This window comes from Leucopleurus acutus (assembly GCF_964270905.1).
Source record: "Leucopleurus acutus genome assembly, chromosome: 7".
Lineage (NCBI taxonomy): Eukaryota > Metazoa > Chordata > Mammalia > Artiodactyla > Delphinidae > Leucopleurus > Leucopleurus acutus.
In genome coordinates, this window is record NC_139150.1 from 115,643,523 (window position 1) to 115,670,883 (window position 27,361).

The window sequence follows — 27,361 nt, forward strand, 5'->3', positions numbered from 1 at the left end:
GGTCTGAATTTCACTGGGATAATCTGAGAGTCAGAGACAGTCGTGAGCTGCTTACTTGTTTGATATCAAAGCAAAGGAAAGTTGCTGCTGCTTTGGAGTTGTGTGTTTGATCAAGACACACAAGGATATTTACTGAAGACAATATTTGAGCCATGTGAGTGAGAACCAACGTAATTCTGCCCAAGAGGGAGTAGTGAGTAAGTCCCAACAGAGAATGGACCACCCGGTGCGCAGGGGCTGAGGTGATGGCAGAGGAGTGTCACACATCCAGGAAATGCAGTTGTTCACACCAGGGAGCCCTGGAAGGTCCATAAAAGGATCTACAAGGAGAAAGACAGATGAAGCTTGCAAAGCCTGATGAACCCCCCCAGCACAAAGCCGTCCTCAGCCAGACATCAGTGTGGTGAGAAGCTCCCCACCCGCCCTTAAGTATCCTTCACCTACTCCCAAACTGGAGGTGGTCATAAAAAAAAGAGAAGGTAAGAGGAGAGTCATAAGAAAAAAAGGGAATGAAGAAGGATTGGGGTACATGATGCCCCACTTACATGACTGCCTCTGCCACATCCCCAGGTAGTGACTGGGAGGGTCATGTTTGGGGCTGTGTGGGTGACGTGAAGTCAGGCGTTCTGAAATGCCAGTTCACCTACACTTGTTACCTGAAGCCGAGCTGAAGGAATTAGGGGACCCCCTGTGTTTTCACCCAGAGATAGAATGAAACTTTCACCAAAGAACAAATGTGTAGAGAGCATCAGAGAAAAAATAAAAGTGGATTCAGACTATATCCTATAAACCACACTTGTCTGAGATATGTGTATATCTGATTATATAATCAGTGTACTGTTATCATACAACGTCTTATATGATAAGACCTGTGCTTATACTTACGTAGTGTGAACCTCAGAAAAGGTAGGGAGGCTGAAGACATAGGCTGTGGGCTCTGAGGGACGTTGGTTAAGACCATGTAAGTGAATGATCCCCACACGAGCTGGTGTGAATAAATAGAAAAAAATCAGTTGAGAAATGAGTTCTTAGAATACCAATATTTTTTTTTACAGCCTTTTGTTTAATATCCTTTTCCATTATGGTTTATCACGGGATATTGAATATAGTTCCCCGTGCTACATAATAGGACCTTGTTGTTTATCCATCCTACATATACTAGTTTGCATCTGCTAATCCCAGACTCCCAGTCCATCCCTCCCCTACCCACTCCTTCCCCCTTGGCAGCCACAAGTCTGTTCCCTGGCTGAGTCTGTTTCTGTTTCGTAGATACGTTCATTTGTGTCATATTTTAGATAGACTACCAATACTTAGGGAACAGATAAAGGAAGGACACTGACAAAAATGGCTTAATAAATAAAAGGAGAGAATGTTGTAAAATGTCTCAAGAGTTAAGCATTATCTTCTCCCACAGGGTTCGCTGTCATTTATTTTTAACACAGTGCCCAGCTTCACACCCTAGCTATGCTTGTTTGCTCAGCTACACCTAAGTTACAAAATAACAAGTAACAAGTAAAATATAGTATTACTTTTTTCAGACAAGCTTTGATAGAGTCTCACACCATGTTAAATTTTAGTTTAACTATAGAAAGCGTTTTAAGATAATGACAAATTTTACAACATAAATAAATGACAATGGCTTTACTTACACGTTCTCTTTTAAATATCCCAGATATAAGTGAAATAAGTCAGACAGAGAAAGACAAATACCCTATAATCTCATGTGTATGAGGAACCTAAAAAAAAGAGAACTCATGGCTACAGAGAGCAGATTGGTAGTTCCCAGAGGTGGGCATGGGTGATGGGGGACCTGAGTGAAGGGGTCAAAAGGTACAAACTTCCACTTAGAAGATAAGCGGTTCTGGGGATAAATAAGTCCTGGGATGTAATGTGCAGCATGGCGACTACAGTTAACAATGCTGTGTTGTGTATTTGAAAGTTGCTAAGAGAATATGCTGCACACTTTGGACTAAATAATACAATGTTATGTCAACTGTATCTCAGGAACACTGGAGAGAAGAAGAAAGTAAATGACCTAACCTCCTTCTAAATGCAGTTCCCATCCTTGTCTGCATAGAAACATGGTCATTTTATCCTTTTTAATTGTTTGCCTATAATACTCTTTTTATGATGATGAAAGCCACACACTTATTGTTTTTAACATCCTAAAAATATAAGTATCCCAAATATGACATTTATTATAAGATTGAGCCCTAGGTTACTTCTGTTTTAAAAAAACTATCATAAAAGTTCATGAAAGTTATCATTCTCAAGGGAGGAAAACCTTGCAAAGACCTAAGGGGAACTCTCAGGAAGTCACAGCCGTCGGAGACCTTCAGGCCACGCCATGCAGAACCACAGCCTGTGACCTGAAGCCCCTCTGAGTAAACCATACATAGCTAGCTGTGTGTTATTTCTGAATTTGTTATAAGGTACAAATTACCTTAGACTCTAAAAATCCATTTTTGAATGTTGCATTGTGTCAGTTTCCTAACTAATACATATTTCAGTTTTATAAATTTAAATTATCCCTCAGTTATCTTTTCTCTCATCTCATATTGACAGACTAGCAGATTTGATCCTTTTTGTGACAATGGGAAAGCATTTCACACATAGATCCCCTGTCTTTATGATAACACTGTGAGTTGTGAGCTCCTGGAAATTGGGCATTGAGCCTTTTATGAGAAGAATGTCCCAGCTGGAACACTGGGGCCACATTATAACCCAGACGTACAGCACAGACCCAGTCAGAGCAGTGGAGAAAAATAGGGAGCGAGCCATTTTTAGAAATACTAGAAGCAGACAGCATCACGTGCTTTTTAAATACAGTTTATGCACTTTCTGTTTATTTAGTCGCCACTGTATCACTTGTAGCATTGGGTCCCTGTGTTCTAACATCCGTAGGAAAATGCAAAGGTTGATAACGAGTTAAATCTATTTATGAGTAATTTTTTTATATGAAGTATTACCTTCTCACTAGTTTTAAAGTTAATTACATGTAAACTAAAAGGGGATCATTCATAATAATCCATAAATGTACTAATTTTGCGTCATTGTCTTTAAGATCCTGGGGTTCCTTGCACTGATTTTGACTGGTTATCCTTGACTGCAGTTCTGAGGGCCAGGAAAGAAAGTAGAGGTGCTGGGACAGGGTGGGGACGGGATCCCATTTGCGCCTGGTTTTCCCTTTGAGATGCGCAGCTACGGGAACAAAGCCCCCAGTGACCCTGGTGGTGTCGGGATTAGAAGTGGGACAAGCAGCCCGCCCTGGGAAAGGGACCACATCTGTGTACCTCGTCCTGAGCTCTGTGACCAGGAGAGAGCCTGGGGGAACCAGGCAGTGGTCCAGAGCTTGGTGTCTCCTTCCCTCTGAGGAGCTGCCGTGGCTGGCAGGCCATGTGATCACTGGGCCCAGGCTGCAGTGCGTCCCGCGATGGGGCAACACAAGGCCCTACAGCACGTGCAGAGCACAAGGGAACATGTAGTCCCCGTTCCTAGCTGGGAGGTTCACTTTCTCCCCAAGTGGGGTAAGGGTGGCCTGAGTTTCACTTGTGTCCAACAGAGCAGTCCATGGAAGAGAGTCCCAAAGTCATCATTTACCTCAAGTAAAAGTCAGTCCTAAGTGGACAGCCTAAGACTATAAAACTTATAGGAGAAAACATAAGCACAAACACATGTCACCTTTGGTCAGCAGAGGTTTCTTAGACACGATGCATAAAAGGAAAAAGTGATGCCAAAGTTCATCAGCGTTAAAAATGTTTGATTTTTGAAAGCAACTGATTAAGCAGTGAAAAGACAAGCCACAAAGTGGGACAAAATATTGGCAAGTACATATCTGATAAAGGACTTGCATCTAGAAAATATGAATAGCACTCATTTCTCAATAGTGGTAAAACAAACAACCCAACTAAAAGTGGGCAGAACATCTGTACACATCACCAAAGAAGGGATATGATGTAATTAACACATGAAAAGAATCTGGACGTCCATCAACATTAGGGAGATGCTAAACTTTTGTTCACAGTGAGATGCGTCTTACATCCTTATGAGAATGGCTCCAAATGAATAGCAGTGCTAGGTGGCGCCTGGGTGACTGTGTCTCTCTTCCGCTGGTGGTGGGAATGCAAAGTTGTGCAGCCGCTTTGAAGAACGGTTGGGCAGTGTTTTCTAAAAGGAACATAAACGTACCATATGACCCAGAAATCCCATCTCAAGATATTTATCCTTGAGAAATTACAACATACACTCACATAAAAATATATGTGAATGTTGATAGCAACTTTATTTATAATTACAAAACTGGCCACAACCCAGATGTCCTTGCCTGGTGAGTAGATGAAGAAATGGTTGTTCGTCCCTATGGTGAAATAAGACGTGCTTTGCTGGTGGGACTCTATCTGTCCTAGAGTGAAGGTCTGCTCTGCACCCACATAACAAAGCCTTAAAGCTGCCTTCAGAGTCAGACTGACGTGCAGGTTTTTAACTTCATGCCAGAAGTAAGTATAGCACGTAGAGGTATTCCACAAAACCCAGCCACCGACAACTTAAAATTCACAAGGTGTAGCATCCAGTTGAGATCTGCCAGGTATGCCACGAAGCATAAAAATATGGTCCACAGCTTGGAGAAACTGCAGTCCAGAAAATACACCCAGAAATAACAGTGATGGTGGGATGAGTGTACAAGGACCTGCAAGAACTATTGTAAATATTATTAATATGCACAGTTATATAAAGGTAAACAGGGACAGCAGTTGCAAGAGGGGATATTTGAAGAAAACACCCACGTAGTATGTCTGGGGAAGCTGGCAAGAAATGAAGTGAAGAATGTGCTGGGTGAGTTAAAAGCACGTTGGACACTGCAGAAGGAGAAGCCCATGCACCTGAAGAGATATGACAGAAACTACCCAAAATAAAGCCCATAGGACGAAAGAAACAAACAGAAGCCTGTGTCTTAGTGAACTCTGGGGCCATGTCAGATGCATTACCTATAAATAACAGTGCTGGAGGTGTGAGGCTTAGAAAGTTATATGAAGAAATAATGGCTGAAATTTTCTGAACTTGATGAATGTTATAAACCCACAGATATGAGTACAGCAAACATCAAGAAACAGAAACAAAGAGAAACGAACCAAAACATACCCTAATCAAAATGCCGAAAGTCAGCATTAAGAAGAGCCTCTTAAAAGCAGCTGGAAGGAAAATAAAGCTGGGAGGAGCAGAGATCAGGACATCGGCAAGCTTTTCGCCAGAGAACTTGAGGCCAGACACAGTGGAACATTTCTAATGTGCTAAAAGAAAAGAAAAAAACTACCATCCCTGGCAAAGAAAGCTAAAATCAAGACTTTTTTTTTTTTTTGCGGTACGCGGGCCTCTCACTGTTGTGGCCCCTCGAGTTGCGGAGCACAGGCTCCGCACGCGCAGGCTCAACGGCCACGGCTCACGGGCCCAGCCGCTCCGCGGCATATGGGATCTTCCCCGGACCAGGGCACGAACCCATGTCCCCTGCATCGGCAGGCGGACTCTCAACCACTTCGCCACCAGGGAAGCCCTAAAATCAAGACATTTTAAACAATCCAAAGTTGAGAGATTTCAAGAAATGTTACAGGAATTTCTAGAAGGTAGTGATGCCACGCGGAAGTTTCTGTCTACGCAGAGGACTATCGGGGTGACATGTGACATGGTGAGAAATAATGCATTTGGGCCCTGCCCAGGTTTCCTGACACAGAGCCTCTGTTACCCTAACTTCCTGAGTAGTAGAGGTGCTGGGAGCATATCTTGTTCTAATATCTGGTGTTTGACCCCAGTTCCTGACACACGATTCCTAAAACCCTTGTTATTTCCTGCGTGATGAGGGTGATAGGAGCTCCTTCACAGAGCTCCCGAATCCCCTGGAACTGCTGGGTGAAAGGAGCGTCTTCTACGGAAGGGGCGACTCTGGGGCTCCTGGATGGCCTCAGCTTGGGGGGCGGTCCCCAGAAAGACCAAGGCCGGGTTAGGAGGGAGGAACTTTCAGCCCCCCTCCGTCCTCTGGGGAGGAGATGGAGTTAATAGTCATTCATGCCTCCGTGATGGAGTCTCCATAAAATCCCCAATCGCAGGGTCCAGAGAGCTTCTGGGTTGGTGGGTGCACCCCCGTGCTCAGAGGGTGACACACACCAGCCCCGTGGGACACAGGCTTCGGCCCGGGAACCTTCCAGAACTCGCCCTGGGTACCGCTTCATCAGGCTGTCTATTGCTATCTTTTATAATTGCCTTTATAATGAACTGGCAAACGTAGGTAATGTTTTCCCGGAGTTCTGTGCCGTTCTAATAAGTCACAGAACCTGAGGAGTGTTGTGGGAACCCCCGTCTGCAGCCCAGTCGACCCAAGTCCCCACCTCTTGCAGCTGTTATGTGGGGCGGGCTCCGTCTTGTGGAGCTCAGCCCATAGGCTCTGGGGTCTGAGGACAGAGGTAAGGACTGAACTGAGCTGCAGGACCCTCACTGCCGTCCACAGAGAATAGAGTACTGCTGGGCGGAAAACCCACACACTTGGTGTCAGAGTGTTATGCATAGAAAACAAAGTTTCCTTTAAAAGGGTTTCTTTTCTCATTTTTAATCACTTGAAAAGCTATTAAGTTGTTTAGAGCAAACATTGTAACAGCGTGTGGGGTTTATAACATGTAGAATTAAAATGGATGAATTGCAGAAAGTGTGGAGGAATTGGGGTCTAAGTACACTCTGGTAAGTTCCTTACAGCGGATGTCAAGGCTGTGACATCATTTGAAGGTAGACATGATAGCCAGTGACGTATACTGTAAACCCTGGGCAACCACCGAACAATAAAATAAATATAGTGAATAAACTACGTTAGTTTTCTACTGCTGATGTAGCATTACCTCAAAACTTCGTAGTTTAGGAGCACATTTTCATTGTTTCACAGCTCTGTAGGTCCGAGGTGTAGCGCAGGTCTCACCACACTAAGATCGAGGTGTCGGAGGCTCCAGGAGAGGATCCATTTCCCTGGTCGGTAGATGGTGGTCAGAATTCGGCTCCTGTGGTTGTAGGACCAGGACCCCCTTTCCTTTGTGTTGTGCTCAGTTCCTAGGGACCACCCGTGTTCCTGGGCTCACAGCCTCCTTCCTCCGTCTTTAAAGCCTTTTTTTTCCTGTGTCATTTCTGTCTGACTAAAGCTGGGAAAAGTTCTTCACTTTTAAGGGTTTATGTGATTAGGTTGGGTCAATGCAGATAATCCATGATGAGCTCCCAATTTTAAAGTCAACTGATTAGGAACTTTAATTCCACCCATACTCATAACTCCCTTTTGGATGTGGCATCCCATAGGTCCACGTGGATATCTTTGAGGGACCACGGTTTTGCCTGCCGCGTAAACCGATAGTGGAGATTAAGTGGGAATCGTAAAAAATAAAAACAACATGTTTAATAAAAACAAGACAGGAGAAGACAAATACTAGAGGGACAAATCAAATAATAACAAGATGGAAGTTTTAAATGCAACCATTTTGATAATATTAAATGCATGTGGCCTTAACACTTCAGTAAAAAGGCCGAGATTGTCACACTTGGAAAAAGTGTGAGACTCATTGTCATGCTGTCTCTCAGAGACCCATTTTAAATATAAAATGCAAATTAGTTGAAAGTAAAATAATGGAAATACTAATCATACGAAAGCTGGAGTGGTTATGTTTCTATGAGGCAAAGTGGACTTCAGAAATTGGGTGAAAGCAAAAGTTTTTACTTTGGTGACCCAAGTCAGATTTCTGGCTGGACCTAGAGTTCTTTTCTATATATATATATATATATATATATATATACACGCATATATAATATTTGTACTGTATTATATATAATAAATATACAGTAGCATATCCGAGAATGCTCAAAGTCACCACATAGTATCTGTGGCTCCAAAAGTTGAAAATTTTTTCCAAATTAATTTTATTTTATATTTGTAGCATCAACAGAATCAATAGTATACATTCATTGATAGTTTAGACTATCAGAATAATTTTATTTGTAGTCCTTTTCTGTTACTTTCATTCCAGTGACCCTTGTAACACAACTTTGTGTATAAATATATCATTCAAATAACGTAAACTCACTGTATTTTTTATCTCCAGGGTAACATGGAGATCATACTTTAAAAATCCCCACATTGTCTCAATGTGGACATTACAGTCTTGATACATTAAATAACTTAACCACAACAAGGTAGCGGCAGAACTCAGGCCAGTGACCTGAATCCAAATCAGATTCGCTGACATTCTCCATCTAAGACATCACATGTCATCAAATCGATCATTCACCGGGCATGTAATCTATAAGAAGTCCGTTTCTTTGTGACATAAAGGATAAACTCTTGGTCCTGTTGTGTCTAAGGTTTGTTAAGTATCTATGCATGTCATATTTTCAGAAATATTCTTTCATGTTGATATCTGATTTGTAGACAAGCTCTCAAAGTAGAGCTACAAAAACCACTGAATGGTTAAGACCACTTTTCTCTCACCCTATACTGAGAAAAATAACAAGGCATTAAAACTGACAAGGATGTTGGCTGGCACATCATAAAAGCTGGGCAGAGATCATTTTAAAACATATTTTAAAGACTGATGATTGTTCAAAAGAAGCTCGAGTGAAGATGTGATACAAACAACCCACAAAAATCTCGCACGAGGGCTGTGATGGTTACTTCCTGCTGGTCTCCCAGCTTCCGGCCCAGTTCCCATCTAATCCTGTGCAGAGGCTGTTTTCCTTCTACTGGGTTGGCCAAAAGTTTCGTTCGATTTTCTCCATAAGATGGCTCTAGTACCACTTAGCTGTCTTTAACTTCATTTGAAAAAATTTTGTTAGTTTGTATGTGACAGCTGTCATATCAGCGTGCATTTAAAAAAAGACATCAAAATTGGTGTGTTTTTGTGTAGCCATTTTAATATCGAAGACAGAAGGAAAAAAACAACATTTCCGGCATATTATGCTTTATTATTTCAAGAAAGGTAAAGATGAAACTGAAACACACAAAAAGATTTTTGCAGTGTATTGCGAAGGTGCTGTGACTGATCAAATGTGTCAAAAGTGGTTTGCGAAGTTTCGTGCTGGAGATTTCTCACTGGGCGCTGCTCCACGGTCAGGCAGACCAGTTGAAGTTGACAGCGATCAAATCGAGACATTGAGAACAATCAGTGTTATACCAAGCAGGAGACAGCTGACGTACTCAAAATATCTAAATCAAGTGTTGAAAATCATTTGCACCAGCTTGGTTATGTGAATTTGCTTTGACATTTGGGTTCCACCTAAGTTAAGCGAGAAAAACCTTTTTGACTGTATTTCTGCATGCGATTCTCTGCTGAAATGTAATGAAAACGTTCCATGTTTAAAACCAGTTGTGACAGGCAATGGAAAATGGATACTGTACAACAATGTGGAACAGAAGAGATCATGGGGCAAGTGAAATGAACCACCACCAACCACGCCAAAGGCCGGTCTTCATCCAAAGAAGGTGACGTGTGTATATGGTGGGATTGGAAGGGAGTCCTCTATCACGAGCTCCTTCCAGAAAACCAGATGAATAATTCCAACAATTACTGCTCCTAATTAGACCAACTGAAAGGAGCACTCGGCAAAAAGCGTCCGGAATTAACGGAAAACACATAATCTTCCATCAGGATAATACAAGACCACATGTTTTTTGATAACCAGAAACTTTTTGATAAGGCAGAAACTGTTCCAGCTTGGCTGGGAAGTTCTGATTCATCTGCCGTATTCACCAGACCTTGCACCTTCGGATTTCCGTTTATTTCAATCTTTACAAAATTCTCTTAATGGGGAAATTTTCAATTCCCTGGAAGACTGTAAAAGGCACCTGGAACAGTTCTTTGCTCAAAAAGATAAAAAGTTTGGGGAAGATGGAATTATCAAGTTGCCTGCAAAATGGCAGAAAGTAATGGAGCAAAAGGGTGAATACGCTGATCCAGAAAGTTCTTGGTGAAAATGAAAACTGTGTCTTTTATTTTTACGTGAGAAACCGAAGGCACTTTGGGGCCCACCCAGTAAAACAAAGTCCGATCACGTCAGCACTGCAGCCTCTCTGTGCTGAGGCCAGGGTACGCTTGCTCTGTGGTCTCTGCGCTGGTCCTCCGTCACTCCTCCCAACAGGGAGCTCTCTTGTTGATCCCCAGCCACTGGCTTCTGCTCACCTCCTCTGGGGTGCCCTGTATCCCATCCACCTCAGCATTCCAGCACCCAGTGAGCCTCCAGGCTCTGCTTGACCCAGAGCCGTCCCTGCCGCTGTACTCCAGCTGCCTTTCCCACTTTGGCAGCAACAGGACTCATCAAAAAGCAGATGAGCAGGCCTTCCCCCGGGGGTCAGACTCTCCCTGTCCTTGCAGACTGGTGCATTTACGGGATGCTCTTGCAGCCCCCCCACCCCCGACCCCGCGCAGAGCTCTGGGAGGCTCGCCAGATGACCCCTCCCTTCAGAAGTAGGTGGGGGGATGGGATAAACTCACATCACTAACTCCCAGTGTCCTTCTTCCTCTTCCAAGACCTTTTGTTCATAAAGGCAGGTAAGTTTCCTTCTCTTTTTTAATTAACTTTTATTGGAGTATAGTTGCTTTACAATGCTGTGTTAGTTTCTGCTGTACGGCAAAATGAATCAGCTATACGTATACATATATCCCCTCTTTTTTGGATTTCCTTCCCATTTAGGTCACCACAGAGCACTTGAGTAGAGTTCCCTGTGCTATACAGTAGGTTCTCATTGGTTATCTATTTTATACATAGTATCAATAGTATATATGTCTTAATCCCCATCTCCCAATTCATCCCACCACCACCCCTTTTCCCCCGTGGTATCCATACGTTTGTTCTCTACATCTGTGTCTCTATTTCTGCTTCACAAATAAGATCATCTATACCATTTCTCTAGATTCCACATATATACGTTAATATACAACATTTGTTTTTCTCTTTCTGACTTCCATCACTCTGTATGGCAGTCTCTAGGTCCGTCCACATGTCTTCAAATGGCACTATTTCATTCGTTTTTATGGCTGACTAATAGTCCATTGTGTATATGTACCACATCTTTATCCATTCATCTGTCAATGGACATTTAGTTTGCTTCCATGTCCCGCTATTGTAAATAGTGCTGCTGTGAACATTGGGGTGCATGTATCTCTTCGAATTACGGTTTTCTCAGGGTATATGCCCAGTAGTGGGAATGCTGGGTCACATGATAGTTCTATTTTTAGTTTTATAAGGAACCTCCATACTGTTCTCCATAGTGACTGTATTAATTTACATTCCCACCAACAGTGCAAGAGGGTTCCCTTTTCTCCACACCCTCTCCAGCATTTACTGTTCGTAGAATTTTTGATGATCGCCATTCTGACTGGTGTGAGGTGCTACCTCATTGTAGTTTTGATTGGCATTTCTCTAATAATTAGTTATGTTGAGCATCTTTTGATGTGTTTGTTGCCCATCTGTATGTCTTCTTTGGAGAAATGTCTATTTAGGTCTTCGGCCCATTTTTTGATTGGGTTGTTTGATTTTTTGATATTGAGCTGCATGAGCTGTTTGTATTTTTGGAGATTAATCCCTTGTCGGTTGCATTGTCTGCAAATATTTTCTCCCATTCTGTGGTTTGTCTTTTAATTTTGTTTATGGTTTTCTTTGCTGTATAAAAGCTTTTAATTAGGCCCCATTTGTTTATTTTTGTTTTTATTTTCACTACTCTAGGAGGTGGGTCAAAAGAGATCTTGCTGAAGGCAGTTAAGTTTCTCCATTGCCTCCTAAAATGAGCTGGGGACGGAAGGGTGGGGTCCAAGGCACACCAGAATCTCACACCCCGAACTCAGGTTCTTTGAATGGTTTTACAGACTTTAGTATATCTTTTTCTGCAGTTGCTTTCTTCATGTAATCCCTGGGCATTTGACAACTTTGGGTGGTAAGAGGCAGTTTCAACCAATATCTCAAACCAGGCTGGTTTTCAAAGTAAACTCTAAGAGAATGGGGTCTTGTCTGTATGTTTGAACCCTGCATTCTCAGAGCCAGGGTCAAGATCTGGAAAGTCAATAGGAATTGAGCAGTTCATGTTTGCTCTCTGTCTGTTTGTTTGGGAGAATTCTGTTTGGCTCTACAAACAATTTTACAAAGAAAAATACAAACAGTGAGAAAACCACTGAATTTCTGTCTCTCTGCTTTCATGAAAGTGTCACAATACCACTTTACCTTTGGCCCCCATTGCGGGACAGTGATGCACAGGTAGAAAGCACTAAATATGCTCTGAATTTATTAGTAAAATAAACCCTGAAAAGGTGGTGAAATTATGAATTGTTTAAGTCCTGTTTCATTTTTAATCCTAAGTATCCTTAAAATGCTAGATAGGATTTGAACAGGAAACCTTCAATATCTGTATCTGCACTTATTCTTGCATCTCGAATTTTAACAGACTAAAATTATCAAGATAGTGCACGTAACTATTAGAACATACACGTCACTACCCCTGAGAGGGGTTCCGCTCGTAAACGGTTCAACGGCTCCTCAGCCCCTGCTGTTGAAGGTTCAGTCTTTCTGATGCTTGGTCTTCAGAAAGCCATCATATCTCCAAACACACCCTCTCTAACATACCAGTGACGCGAGTATTGTATTTTTCACTTGCAATGCATGAAAAGTAGCAAATAAAACAAAAACCGGGTGACAAAACCCGCGTTCAAGGTAGCTTAAACCTGACAGATAAGAAGAGTTGAAAGTAGATTTCTCAGTTACGCTTCACACGCTGACGTTGCATCTGCTGCTTTTTAGGACACCGGGCCTTCACGAGGTCAGCAGCTGACCCGGGTAACCCACACTTCGATGGTGTGTGGCTCTGATGCGCCTCTGCTGCGAGTGCACCCTGCTGCCTAACTCTAGTGGCTGTGTGCTTAAAAAGTTGCCTTGTGGGTAGCAGAAGACAGAGCAGTGTGTAAAGTACCTGCTGGTTCTTCTTGCTCTGGATATTACTTGTGAACTATCACGGTCACCATGCTTGTACCAAGATACAGAGCGTTATTGAAGTTATTATTTATTATGTGTTAATTATACTTTTGTTCAAAGGGCATTTTCGTTTCTTTGAATAAAAAATGAATTTTATTTCTTTACGAGTAGGGTATTATTATTCAGTTATAGCTATATCCACCTAGCAAGGCATGTGTCTAGCCTATTTATTCAGAAAAAGCCTGAACAACAAAAAGAATAGTAAGTAATATATAATTACAGTAGTAACTGCCACTGAATGAATGACTGATTAGTACTAGACGCCTTATATTCTGGTTAGTTAACTCTCACAGCTATCCTGAGAGGTGTATATTACTACCCCACTTCACTCTGACACCAGTTACTCAAGGTGGATGTAAGCCCGACTTCTGACTGTTGAGCAGGTGCCCTAAGGAACTTGATTGCACAGTGAGGCCAAACAAATCGAAACGTCAGATTTTGGAGCAGAGAAAAGTTTATTGCAGGGCCAAGCAAGTCGATGGGTGGCTCATGCCCAAAAAACCCAAACTCCCAGAAGGGTTTCAGCAAAGCATTTTTAAAGGCAGATGAGGGAGGGGCGTGGCTGGTTGTTGCGAACTTCATGGTGTCAGAATCCTCGTTCTTGCATCTGTCCACGCAGGTCAGGTCACGATGTTCCTGTAAACCTCCAACAAGCCAAATGTTATTCTCTGTTGGGCAACTTTTTATCTCTATATGAAGGGGAAAACGTTACCCCCTTAAAGGTCAGAGCCTTGAGAACTGGGCTATCCTGTGTATGTTAGGCTGTAGGCAACATTCTTAACTGTAGCAAAAGCAATAGAGTACAAAGGTTAATGAAAAAGAAACAGATCTAACGTGGAGTCAGATTTGTTCTTACAAACCCGCTGTGACACTTCTTTACTTTGCTTGCTGCTGATGGCAACTTTCATGTTTAGCTAATATCTTTCCATCTTTGCCTTTAGGATTTGATACCAGTATTTTGCCAATTTGCAAGGATTCACTCGGCTGGATGTTTAACAGACTTGATACAAACTACGACCTGCTCCTGGACCAGTCGGAGCTTGGGAGCATTTACCTGGATAAGAACGAGCGGTGCGCCGAGGCCTTCTTCAGCTCCTGTGACACGTACAAGGACAGCTCCATCTCCAACAACGAGTGGTGCTACTGCTTCCAGAGGCAACAAGGTACCGAGCCAAAGGCCATCTTGTCCGTGCAGTAAAGCCATGTACTACAGACAAGCTCATTTGTACCCTGTCCTCAATTTACAAAATAGAGACAGAGAGTTACACGTGCAGAAAACAAAACTTTTGGCTCCCAGGGAGAAAGGGTTTGGGGGGGAATTGGGAGACTGAGGTTGACATACACACACCACTACGTATAAAATAGGTAACTGATAGGGACCTGCTGTACAGCACAGGGAGCTCTACTCAATACTCTGCAATGGCCTAAATGGGAAAAGAATCCAAAAAAGAGAGGACATATGTACATGTGTATAACTGATTCACCTTGCTGTACACCTGAAACTAACACAACGTTGTAAATCAACTACACTCCAAGGAAATTTTTTTTTTAATTTTTTTCAATTAAAAAAAAAACCAGTATGTGACACCCCATTCATTGTGAGAAATAGTTTTCCAATTAGAGTGTTTAATAAAAGAGCAAATAAACAGCACGTTGAACAGTATAACTCAGGGATGCAAAACACGCTAAATGACGTGAAAAATAGTAATTAATACTTTTTATTAATGCACTTCATTATAGTTTCCATTATGAACCACCAAGAAACACAGAGATATGAGAACAGAGATATTAAAAGTAATCATTTAAATTAATTTGCTATCTGCTTTGCCCATGGTGTAAAATAAATGGGTTTTTTATCACTGCGCTGTGGAGTTTTAAAGTTCTATTTTGTGATCTTATTAAACGAGCCAAATGAACCACAGCATTCACCATAAAGTTATTTTTACACTTTTGATTTTAAAATGACTTAGCCTTTCAAACTTTTTAGATAACTTAGCTTTATGAAAATGCACTAGTAAAGAAAGAGTCTCGATTCCCCGGGAGAGGCGAGGCAGCCTGAAGTGTTGGATGAGGCTTGTCCTTTATGGGTCCTGCTGCAGTAGGAAACGTAAGGGAAAATTGAAGCCATGCTTATGTAATCAGCCAAATGATAACTAAAATTGTGTCTAAGGGAAATAGACCCAAAACATTCAAATTATGATAAAGTTTGGGGAAACTAAGAAAAAATGACATGTGTAACTTTGATGCTAATTTTGAAAAACAAATGGGGAATTAGTCTAACATGATACATCTGCTATTGTCACTGCCTTTTTTTTTTTTTTTTTTTTTTTTTTTTTGCGATACGCGGGCCTCTCACTGTTGTGGCCTCTCCCGTTGCGGAGCACAGGCTCCGAATGCGCAGGTTCAGCGGCCACGGCTCACGGGCCCAGCCGCTCCGCTGCATGTGGGATCTTCCCGGACCGGGGCACGAACCCGTGTCGCCTGCATCAGCAGGCGGACTCTCAACCACTGCGCCACGAGGGAAGCCCTGTCACTGCCTTTTAAAGCCCTTGACAGCTATCGGAATGAACAAGCTGCTCTAATCTGTGTTAATGATTCCCAGGTTTTCATATGGAAGCCAGCACATTATATCAGTCATTTTACTATCACAATTACTTTTTCATATATTAGTAATAGTTCAGTGATTAGGGATGACATGCGTATGCATAAATTGATTAGCAGTGAGTCAACAGCAGGGTTTGTAGCATAGATAAAACCACTAATGTGTTTATAAACCACTTTAAACAGAGTTTAAAAAGTAGATTGGATTTGTTAAAATATTCTAAATCATACACACACACATGCACAGAGACACACACAAACTCACAAACACAGACTCACATACTGACACAAACACACACTTGTTGACTTACACTATTGCATATGTGCCTTTTAGGTGACTGAATACCCCTATAAAGTTTTGCCCAGGTTTTAATGACTAGTATACCCTTAAATCATTTACAGCAGGGGTCCCCAAGCCCCAGGCCGCGGACCAGTACTGGTCTGTGGCCTGTTAGGAACTGAGCCATACAGCAGGAGGTGAGCAGTGGGCGAGCGAGCAAAGCTTCATGTGTATTTACAGCCGCTCCCCACTGCTCACATTACCACCTGAACCACCCCACCCCCCCGTAGCTCCCATTACCGCCTGAAACATTCCCCCCCGCCATCTGTGGAAAAATTGTCTTCCATGGAACTGGTCCCTGGTGCCAAAAAGTTTGGGGACTGCTGATTTACAGAATAAAAAAGTAAATCCAGGTAAACTACCATAAAGAGACATGGTCTTTTATTATGATGACACATGTTATTTTAATTTTTCTTTGATTATTATGATAGCATGTCCAAGTGTCTATACATGAACATTTTAAAATATTCTGAATAGCTCTGAATGTTTCTACTGCAGAACTAAATATTTTTACCTTAAAACATTCCTAGATTTTGCAGTAATATTCGTAGAACTGATTAAAGGTCCCCAAAAGATTCTGCTTTGTATACTTTTCATTTATTATTCTTGATACTTACTTCCAAAGTATCAAAATCTTCGTAGTCACATGAAGACATCCTCTGAGATCATTTAATACACGGTAGAGATAATTTAGTACCTGGTAAACGATTATACACCTTCCCAAATGCTTAGGAGAGTTTAGCTAATTCCATTCACTAATAGGCTAGAAAATATTACAAAAGCTCTATCAGGGTAACTGACTATGGAGTTAGCTCATTAAGTAATTTCATGGAAAAGAATAAACATTAAAAACATTTTTTCAAATGTTTCACCTTGTAAAGAATGTGTTTTTCCTGTTTATTCAATAAAAACAACAAATTCTTAAGTTTATTATAATTAGAGTAATATATGTGTGTGTGTGTGTGTGTGTGTGTGTATGTGTGTACATATATAGAGAGAGAGAGGAGGAGAGAATAATGTATAATGGGGTGTTATTAATCCAGGTTGACTTAAAACTGCAATCAGGACTATAGTTGTATGGTTGTTGGAAAATATCTGAAAAATAAAGTAATAGTGTTGTTTTTAAAAAAATACCTTTCAAAAATAAATTAAGCTTAATTTCAAAAGTTTAATAAATGAGGTTGAGAATATAAAATTTCAGGCAAGTGAAATACTTGTAGTTTTCCAAGGGAAAAAAATGGTAACCTAAAAAAAGCTTGTAATTAGTTAAAATGCATATCTGTTTCTATGACTGATTTTCTGAAATCATGACAATTAAGCAACACAAAATGGATATGATGGTGGTTTGTGTGATTTCATTCTAATTACTTATAAAAGAATAAGTAGGAAAAATATTAATTTGGGATTTTTGTTACCTTAGGTGTTAATAACTTACTTTCATAAAATATATTTTAAGCCCCTACTCAAAAAAGTACCTCAATTTATTAGTTGCTGTTTCAGTTAAAGTCCTGTTGTGTAAGATCCAGGAAAGAGAAGGTAAATTAACATTTATTCAGGGCCATGTCGTCTTTCGGGCACATAAAATCATTTATCCCTCATATAGCCCTGTGAGAATGTAACAATCTCACCCACAGCTGAGGATGACACTTAGTGATCTTAAAGTCCTTCATGTTATAGAATGAGCGCAGGGGACGGGGATCTGAACTTCTTTCTCTAGCAGCTGTACCTCTTTTTTTTTTTTAATTTTATTGAAGTCTAGTTGATTCACAATGTTGTGTTGATTTCCACTGTACAGCAAAGTGACTCAGTTATAGATATATGTAGATATAGATGTGTATTCTTTTTCATTTTCTTTTCCATTATGGTTTATCTCGGGATATTGAATGTAGTTCCCTGTGCTCTACGGTAGGACCTTGTTGTTTATCCATCCTGTATATATTGATAGTAGTTTGCATCTCCTTTACCTTTACATTCAGACTTTGCGAAGTCCTCATACATAAAATGCTGAGAGACGCCCCTAGGCAGCTTGCTGGCAAATCCTGTTCAGGGCAGGACCCCGGCCAGTGATACACCCGATGGGACGACAGTGAGAACAGTCGCATCTTTCGAGGTCGTTTATGCCTTCCAGCCACAGGAGGAAATGTCAGAACGGGCGTCATCTGCATTAGTTTTACAAAGGATGTTTTTCTTTAATTTAATGAAAGATATTAAATACAGGCAATGTTGTCCTTTGGTATTATGAATATTTGAAACTTGCACAAAGTAAACCTGTTAAAGTTATTTAAGTATATCCATTCTGTGAGAGGCTCCATGAAGGAAAGCGATTGGGCAGAGGCCTCCTGAGAAAGAGGCTGAGCTGGTCCGGGTGCCCTCCCTGCAGGGAGGTGGCACCGCCTGCAGGTGTGTGTGACACCCACTGGGTCACGCACACACCTCTGCAATGTCTACCTTTTTAGCAGTTTTGACATCACCTTGTATCTCTATATTTGACAGCTAATAGAAATATACTCCCTAGAAATAACTAGTTGTGAGTATAGGAAGAACACCTTTGTGTATTACTGTTGTAAACATAGAGATATTTCCTTATTTTTCCCAGTGACATTTTATTCAGTTCAAAATTGTGTGGGAAAATAAAAATGCATTGTTATCATTGCGTTGACAATTATCCATTCATAATATAGATAATGTGTGAATGGTTCCAATATAAGGCTTTGAGGTTTTAAATTCAGAATGCGAAACAATGAACAATGTTAATTTTTTAAAAAACAGCATTTTGAAATTAACCAGTAAAAGATTTTAATTCTTTTTTTTTTCTTATTTTTTAAAACTACTGTTGGGAATAACTACTTGTAAATTTCATGATTACATTAAAGCCTATATTTTATAGCTCATGATTTTCATACAATTTTAAGCACATAAAATCGGAATTTTCCATAAAGTCAAATCACCATGAGATTGGGGCAAATAAATCTTGTGTGCAAACTTGTGCCTAATCGTGTCCAAACCTTCATGCACCTTGCCACCTCGCTGCCCTTCCATCTGCATCAGTTGTTTGCAAGAGAGTTTAATGACAGACGAAATCTCAGTCACGCCCTCCGAGTGTACCGGAGTCAAAGGCCAGACAGAGCACAGGATAGATATTCTCAATCCAGTACTGTATATAGTGGAACAGCCCAATCTGTCATGACTTCTCTCGAAATCTGGCAGGTTCCCCTGCACACAGTTTGTGGCTGCCCCAGGTTTATTCAGGGAGAGTCAGACTCAGACGTGCCTGATTTCGGGCAATCCCACAGGAAGATAAGAGAAATATCGCTTCTGCTTACAATAACTGTCCCATAGCAGTGAGAAGAGTTGCTTTCAATGTAGTATTGAAACTTCAGCTAGAATCTTCCCTCTTGGTTTTAAATGTCATCTTTGGGGGGGCAGTAAATTTTAGGTCTACTCTATAAGCCCATATTATGCAACTTCATTCCTATTCTGTTAATAATATAAGACTCACAAATTATTATAAAAAACAAAGGGGTCAGTTGAGCCAGTATCAGCGTGAAGTAGAACAATAAGGTCATCAGGTTTTTCAAGCAAATTACTTTTTCTTCACATTTTTGATTCCTCCAGGAAAAGCATTGTTGGCCTGACATATTAAACTGTAAAATACATACTAAGTTGTTTGTCTCATGGTCTCTTTCCACTCTGCTGCTTACATGCAAATTTAATAATTGCATATTGTGAGCTTGGTTTGGCAAAAACTTCTTAAATTATTTGAATTATATCTTGCCTTTTCACTAAAAAAGTTGTAGTGGAGCAAGTACTAGTTTATTGTTTTGCTGTTTCAGTAGTTTGTGGTACAGGTTTTATATAGCAAGTATTAACATCAAGTTTTTACAATAAGAGTCTAAAGTACATTGAACTGTTTTCAGATAAGAATATGTATATATATTAGAAAATATATAATTAAATATAATAAGCCAAACTATATTATGTCTATTTAGAATTTTGTACTTCTCTGAAACTAATCTCCTTCTAAGTGGTTTTAAAGAGTTTGAAAAATAGGCATATACTTATTTCCAAATTGGTTTAATGTTCTAAGTTTATTACTTTTAAAGATGGCTTCTCAGAAATTATTGTATATTACATCCTGTTTCCATATTGGGTATATACTGCAAACATCTGGGTTAAACTGAAAAGACTGAAGCCTGTCAGTGTTATTCAGTATCAAAATTTATAACAGTGTCTCTGAATAACTTGGAAGCATTCACGTTTTCCTAGATTATGTTTCAATGTGAAGCTGTTTCTCTTGATCGTAGAAACTGTTTTAAATGAGGAAAAACAAAATCAGTTAGTTTGGGAAGCAACCTGTCAGTTGTATTTACATTAAAGAGTTGACTGACCTTTTAAAAGTCAATGAAAAGAACCATTTTCCATCCTATAAGTATTTTATACCATTCTCCTTTCTTTCATCCAATTCTGTCATTCTAAGGAAATTAAGATAATCAAACAATAAGTAGAAAAGCCTCTCTATAGAGAAGTAGACATAAATGTAGATGTAAATGATGTAGTTGTAGGTGCAGATGTAGATGATATAGATGCAGATGTAGGTGTAGATGTAGACGTAGTTGATGTAGATGTGGGTACAGATGTAGATGATGTAGATGTAGATGATGTAGATGTAGGTATAGATGTAGATGATATAGATGTAGGTGCAGATGTCGATGTAGATGATATAGGTGTAGATGTAGGTGCAGATGATGTAGATGTAGGTGTAGATGTAGATGATGTAGATGTAGGTGCAGATGTAGATGATGTAGATGTAGGTGCAGATGTAGATGTAGATGATGTAGATATAGGTGTGGATGTAGATGTAGATGACATACATGTAGGTGTACATGATGGTGCAGATGTACTGTAGGCATAGAGGTAGGTGTAGATGGATGTGTGTATATACATGTATATGTATCTACTTGTATGTGTCTCCATAAGTAAAACAGTTGATATGTAACGTGTCTTCTAAAGCTTGTAAATCTAACTAAGGTTTGGTAACATAAAAATCACCCCCTCTTTGTTTACCTATAACCATTGAGGTGACATTAATGCCGTTGCAGACCCACCTTGCCAGACAGAGCTCGGCAGTATTCAGAAGCGGCTCGGGGTGAAGAAGCTCCTCGGTGAGTTGTGGATCACTCTCTGACACCTTTACTGCTTACATAAATAACCCTCAGGAAACAGCAACACAAAATCGATATTTATCCAACAAACGGGGACCTCACTAAATTTCGGCAACAAAATTTATGACGTTTTTGAAAGTCAGTAGCCTTACTTTTATTATCTTACCTATTGAAAGATATGATGTCTGTTTTATTACCCTAATATAATGCTCATTTTGAAAGTTATTAAGTAAAAAAGAAATTTAAACAATGCTAAAGGTAAAGCAGCAGAAACTTCGGTTCTAATTCTGTGGTTGACAGTTCACAAATTGATGGTATGTATGTATGTAGAGAGAGGGGAAGAGAGAGGGAGGGAGAGAGAGATGGTTAAAAGCATGGGCTGAGTTCCTCAGGAAAATTGGAACAGATTTTTTAGTTTCTCATCAGCACTTTTTATAAACTTACTTTTACTAAGTAAATATATGTATTAGATGATAAACAGATACATAGATAATTCCAAATTTCACCCAAAGCCTTGAAATATTAGAATGCTTGGCTATTAACTGATTGTTAAACTATTACATATGACTATTTTCTTTATTTTTGTCAACATACAATTTTTCAATACACTCTTTTTGGGATAATTTTAGATTCAGAAATTTTATAAGTACAGTAGAGTTTCCATGTATCTTTCACCCAGCTTCATCTAAAGTTACCATCTTACCATGTATAGATTAACTATCATATATTTATCAAATCTAAGAAATTAACATTGCTGTAATCCTATTAATTAAGCCTCACACTTGATGTGGATTTCACAAGTTTGTCCACACATGTCCTTTTTTCTATTTTAGCATACAGTGTAGAACACCACATATGCAGCACTTGTTGTTTTTCATGTATGTTAATGCTCTTGTGTATTTAGTGGCACACAATTTTATGGTTTTAGATCTGATTAATCTGTATTATGATATGCTGTCTTTGTAATTACAATATTGTATGTTTATATGAGAAGATTTTTCATATTACTTGAAAATTCACAGTTGAAAATAAATAGACTAAATTTTTTAATACAGCATTTTAGATGTGAAGCCACATCATTAGATAAAAGCTACAATGTATCACATTTCTTTTAACTCTGTCACAAGATGCACCTTTCCAGCTCACAGGTGGAAACGTTACCTTGGTACCTGGGTTTGTTTTTTTCTACAAATCGAAGTTCATTCATGTGCACTGGGAAAAGCCATTGACATTCAACGGGAAAATATCTTCGACTTGGTCAAGGTCTATTAGTGACAAAAAGCTATTAACATCCAGGCTTTGATTATTTGATGTTACATAAAATGAAAACGTATTTAGAGCCCAATTGAGAGGAGTCATCTTTATTCATCTTACGTAATAAAAATGAAAGTCATTACTAGAGAGCACTGACCCTTCAATATTCCTTCTGAAATGGGTAGGAAAGCATCCTTCTCTGACAGTCTGTCCACTGTTATGCGGTAGCAGGTGCGATGCATCCAGGCTGCAAGCTGTCTTGGTGTCTGCATTTCTAGGCTAATTCCTAATAATGCTCTTCTGTTTCCAGGGTGTACTGGCAGAGACAACAAATTAAATGGCCACACTAACTGTCCATCTTAACATTTTTATGTCAAGTATGTCAAATTCTGGTATTTTTTAAGAGGTAGAGATAATAATATTGAAAATCTTCCTTATCTTTCCTGCTATAAATCTACAGAAGGTGTTCTCGAGTTTCCCATGTTGGTGATATCCGGTCCACCTCACTCGAAGACCAGAAGTTCAAATCCTTCAAATGAATTATAATTTTGAAACTAAATTGATTATTTATATATCAGAATTTTGAAACTTTTTAAAGGGTTAAATAATGATCGCATATTGCTGCAGGACTAAATGGAACAGTTTCATGTTTTATCTGTTTATTAGTCATTGTTTTTCCTTTTTTCTTTCACCAAGTAACTATAGTGTATCTGGTCACTGAGCAGACAGTTGGTCAGGAAAGACAAGAAAATTGTCTAATCTCCTAAAGCTTACACTGTAGCGTGGGAGTGTTTATTGAAGAATGTGAATTCACCTCTCAATTATTATTGCACACTTATCACTAGCAGTGTGCCAGGTACATGTTAGATATTATATTATGAAACTAAGTGTCTAGCTTCCCGCTAGACTGAGTGTGAATTGTTCGTATAGCGATCAAAATCAAGAGAACCGAAAGTTCCCAATACAGAGGATACCACAGAGTAGTGGTGAATGCATGCACTGAGAGACATACACGATGGAAGAAATATATCAGAAACCCTCCAGCCTAACAGAAGGGGGTCACATTTCAGTCAAGTTTTACATTGCAAGAGGGAGGGAAGGAGAGGGATTCCAGGTGAGGAGAAGATGCATAGAGAGATGAAGCAGGACTGCATTTGTAGAAAACAGCTTGACGTGGAAAGAGCTGAGGATACATGAATGAAAATTTGGGGAAATGAAAGTCAAAAATTGGCAGTGATGAGACGGTGAAGGGTCTCATATGCCCTGCTGAGTGGTCTGGGTGACTTACCATGCATGGCGTTCATCAGCTCTCATTCTGTATATTGTACATCTGGAAACAGCCCCCTCTGCAGAGTGATTAAAAAGACAAGACAGTAAATTTGCTGAACAGAAGAAATGCAAGAGGTTCACTGTGACAGCGCCTGCTTTGTTCTACCTGCACCGTAGCTCGTAGCCTGGAGCCGGAGCTCGTATGTGTGTGTCTTGAGTGAGTCAGTGCATGGTTGGTGACCCTTGTTCCTACCACATGTGCGTGTCTCACAGGACAGTACGTCCCCCAATGTGACGCAGATGGTTACTACAAGCCGACGCAGTGCCACGGCAGCGCTGGGCAGTGCTGGTGTGTGGACCGATACGGAAGGGAAGTCGTGGGGTCCAGGAGGCGCGGTGCAGCAGACTGTGGTAAGGAGGAGGGCCGCGCGTGCCACGATTTCTCCCCCGCAGGATAAGTGCTGGAGAGTCACATTCTCTGCCCAACTCTATGCAAACCCTACGGAGTGTACTGGGCGAGGGGGGGACAGGAAGGCTCACTCCTAGCATGTTAGAAAAAGTTGTATAACTAACAAGTAGAACTGCATAACTTAGATATTTTAAGGAAGAATAATGAAAGGTGGGGCGCTTTTACTCCTTCAAGTACGGGAAGGATGTCGCATGCCTTCCGTGTTCCTCTCGGGTAAGGCAGACTGTGTCATCCATCCTGGGCCTGGTCACCGGGCCCTGGTGGGTGCCGTGTCACCACACAGCACCCTCCCATCTGTGTGCCTTTGGAGAAGGTCACTCAGGGAGAACATGGGAGCACCAATGAAAGAAAAAGTAACCTTTTTAAAGTAAAGGTCCATAAATTGCAGCTGTGTGAGCATGTTTCCTTATGTTTGGGTGAGAAAATATAGTTTTAATTGTTTGAAGGGTAATTATAATTAATATTCTAGTTCTTTTTCTGAGCATGCATTTTACATATAAACCTAAAAAAATAATATTACAGTTAAGTTGAGCATAACACACACATTGTAAAGTTTTAAGTGTGATGTCTTTTGTCTTTCATGAAATATTTTTTCAGAATGCAGGTTTCAAGTGAGTATTTCTGTTTGTACTGTGGAGAGTTTTCACTACAAAAGCCACTTAGCTGTACACACACACACACACACACACACACACACACACACACGCGGAATTAGTGGATTATGTTTCAACTAATACAAATGACCAAAATGTAAACAAAGTACTTGGTCAGTCTCGTATTTCAGAAAATGTTTAGCTTTCTCCTTTATGCAATTTTTAAACTGATACACTGTGATTGTTTAGAAATAGATAAATGGTAAACGGTATATAAAAAAATCGCGTTTAATGCTTAGATGCCTGTTCTGCATTTATTTATTCCACAACACTTTTAATAGCTTGGTTTTGGCTTTCGGCCAGTGTTTTCAGGTTCCGTACGATGGAGTACAGTACTCAATAGCTACATTACATACTTGTTACATGTGGAGAACACAGCTTTGTAACACATAGTTTGAATGAGTTGCACTATCAGTTATTTCAGTTATCCGTGATGGATAAAGAATTTCAGATGTTTATTTTATAAATAATAATTATATGGAGATGAATTCAATAGGTGACAAGGAAATGGTTTTGGGAATGTGACTTGTGAGTTTTCTCGGCATGTTGAAATTATTAAGAAAATACAAGAAGTAGAAGAGTACAAATAACATTTTCTTCACAAAAGATACAAACTTCAGTGTGTTGTATTGTGAAATCAATCAGTTCATAAGCACTGGAGGACATTAATAGGATTTGCTATAATTAGCTACCAAAGAATTATTAGACCAAAATATTAGAAAGGGTAGAAAATAAACACACTGGTACTAGGGGAGTTGGGAAATGATTACATTCTGAGATATGTATGCATTATTGCCTCCATAGTCGTTATAAATTTCTAAACATTTTTTAAAATACCTACTGGCTGTGTTAGTTTTCTGTTGCTATTGCAACAAAATCCCTCAAAGTTAGTGGCTTAACCCACACAGATGTGTGATCTTGCACTTCTGAACATCAGATGTCCAGCATGGGCTTCTCCAGGCTAAGGTCAGGGTGTCTTCAGGGCTGGTTCTTCTGAGGCTCCCTCCCGAGGACAGTGTTCCCTGGCCCTGTCCTCTCCCAAGACCACTCATGTTCCTTGGCCCAGCTTCTGACTGTTCTTCTGTAATCACACCGCCCTCTGACTTCATCTGGAAACAGTTCTTTGATTTTAAGGATGCAGGTGATCACCTGGGCCCACCCCAGTTACCCACAGTAACCTGTCAGCTCCAGGCCCGTGATTTAATCACATCTCCTGAGCCCCTTTACCATGTAAGGTCACACAGTCACAGGTTTCAGCCATGAGCAAGTGAACCTCTTTGAGGGGCAACTATTTTGCCTACACACTAAGAGAAGAAGTTCTCAATTCTTCGTAAAATTCAAAGTTTGACATGGACTTTATAAAACCTGGGCTGAGCTCAATATTACTGAACTGGAAATCGTACATATCAGACCTCAGCAACAATTCCGCTTTTTAGCACTGTATATTTTAACAAATGAGAAAGAATGGATTTTACCTTATTTTTGTTAAGAAAGCTAAAGAGCAAATTAAAATTTTATTTTATTTATCTTTTAAAAATTTTTTTGTTCTTGGAGTATAGGTGATTAATAATGTTGTGTTAGTTTCAGGTATACAGCAAAGTGACTCAGTTTATTAATTTCCTAAATTTTCATCAGAATTTTCTGACCCTCAGAAATTATCCTACCACTCAGTCACATAACATTAATGTTTACTTTTTTCCTAAGCTATTGATTTTGAGATCTCTGGAGATTTTGCAAGTGGAGATTTCCGTGAATGGGCTGCTGATGACGATGAAGATGACATTATGAACGATGAAGATGAGATTGAAGATGATGATGAGGATGAAGGGGATGATGATGATGGTGGTGACCAGGATGGATACATCTGATGGATGAGAGCTGAGAGCAACAAATTCTATGTTTCTTTTATTTACCAAGTGATCCCCTACTGAGGAGTACCTTCCTGACCCAAAACAAAATGATTCTATAACTCACTTATATTTTGTATAATTATTTCAAATATTGCAACTAAAGTCATAGAACTTTATGTTTAGAGAAGTATCATTTACTTTGAGTTTTTATATGTAAAAGAGAACACATATGGAGTCTAGCCAGACAAGAGAAAATTAATGAAGAGCTACTGATCTCTGTGAGTCTGCCACAAACAAACCAACCAGTGCTTGAGGTCATATGTGATATTTTTCTGGGAGAAATTCTAAGTTGAATCTACAATAACATACTAGTGACCTGGATCCTAAGGATTTTATAAAAATATGCATGACCTTAATTGCAGTTTCCAAGTAGACTCTTCCCAGAGCTGGAGGGATATAGAGGTGAGTGAGGGAATAGCACAAAGTGAGAAGAACGAAGTCACCATCCTGGAGACCTCCACCATGTTTGTGTGTTTTTACTTATGAAGTTTTAGTGATGTTTTTAGTTCTGAAGTTATTCTGGATGTGACCAGATATCTTACAAAATGGCCAGTAGGGAAAAACCGTGGATTTTGAAAGTTAAAAACATAGTTGTCCTTTCTAATTTTTATTTTAATTTAGACAGCAGTCTTATGTTGATTTGTTTGATAATCTTAACCAGCATGATTTCT

At 40.0% G+C, this 27,361-nt stretch overlaps 1 protein-coding gene across 4 annotated transcripts in view; it reads left to right on the forward strand.

Moving 5' to 3' along the window:
• Nucleotides 1-26,648, forward strand: part of SPOCK3 (SPARC (osteonectin), cwcv and kazal like domains proteoglycan 3) — a gene marked incomplete at both ends in the record, with an annotated part of 424,393 nt that extends 397,745 nt beyond the window's left edge. For all 4 annotated transcript variants that reach the window (XM_082843406.1, XM_082843407.1, XM_082843408.1 and 1 more), the window contains 4 exons: nucleotides 13,974-14,195; nucleotides 21,073-21,135; nucleotides 23,932-24,069; nucleotides 26,485-26,648. In XM_082843406.1, the coding sequence (XP_082699532.1) occupies nucleotides 13,974-14,195; nucleotides 21,073-21,135; nucleotides 23,932-24,069; nucleotides 26,485-26,648 (587 nt within the window). The remainder of the gene's footprint in view (nucleotides 1-13,973; nucleotides 14,196-21,072; nucleotides 21,136-23,931; nucleotides 24,070-26,484) is intronic.
• Nucleotides 26,649-27,361: the final 713 nt, after the last annotated feature.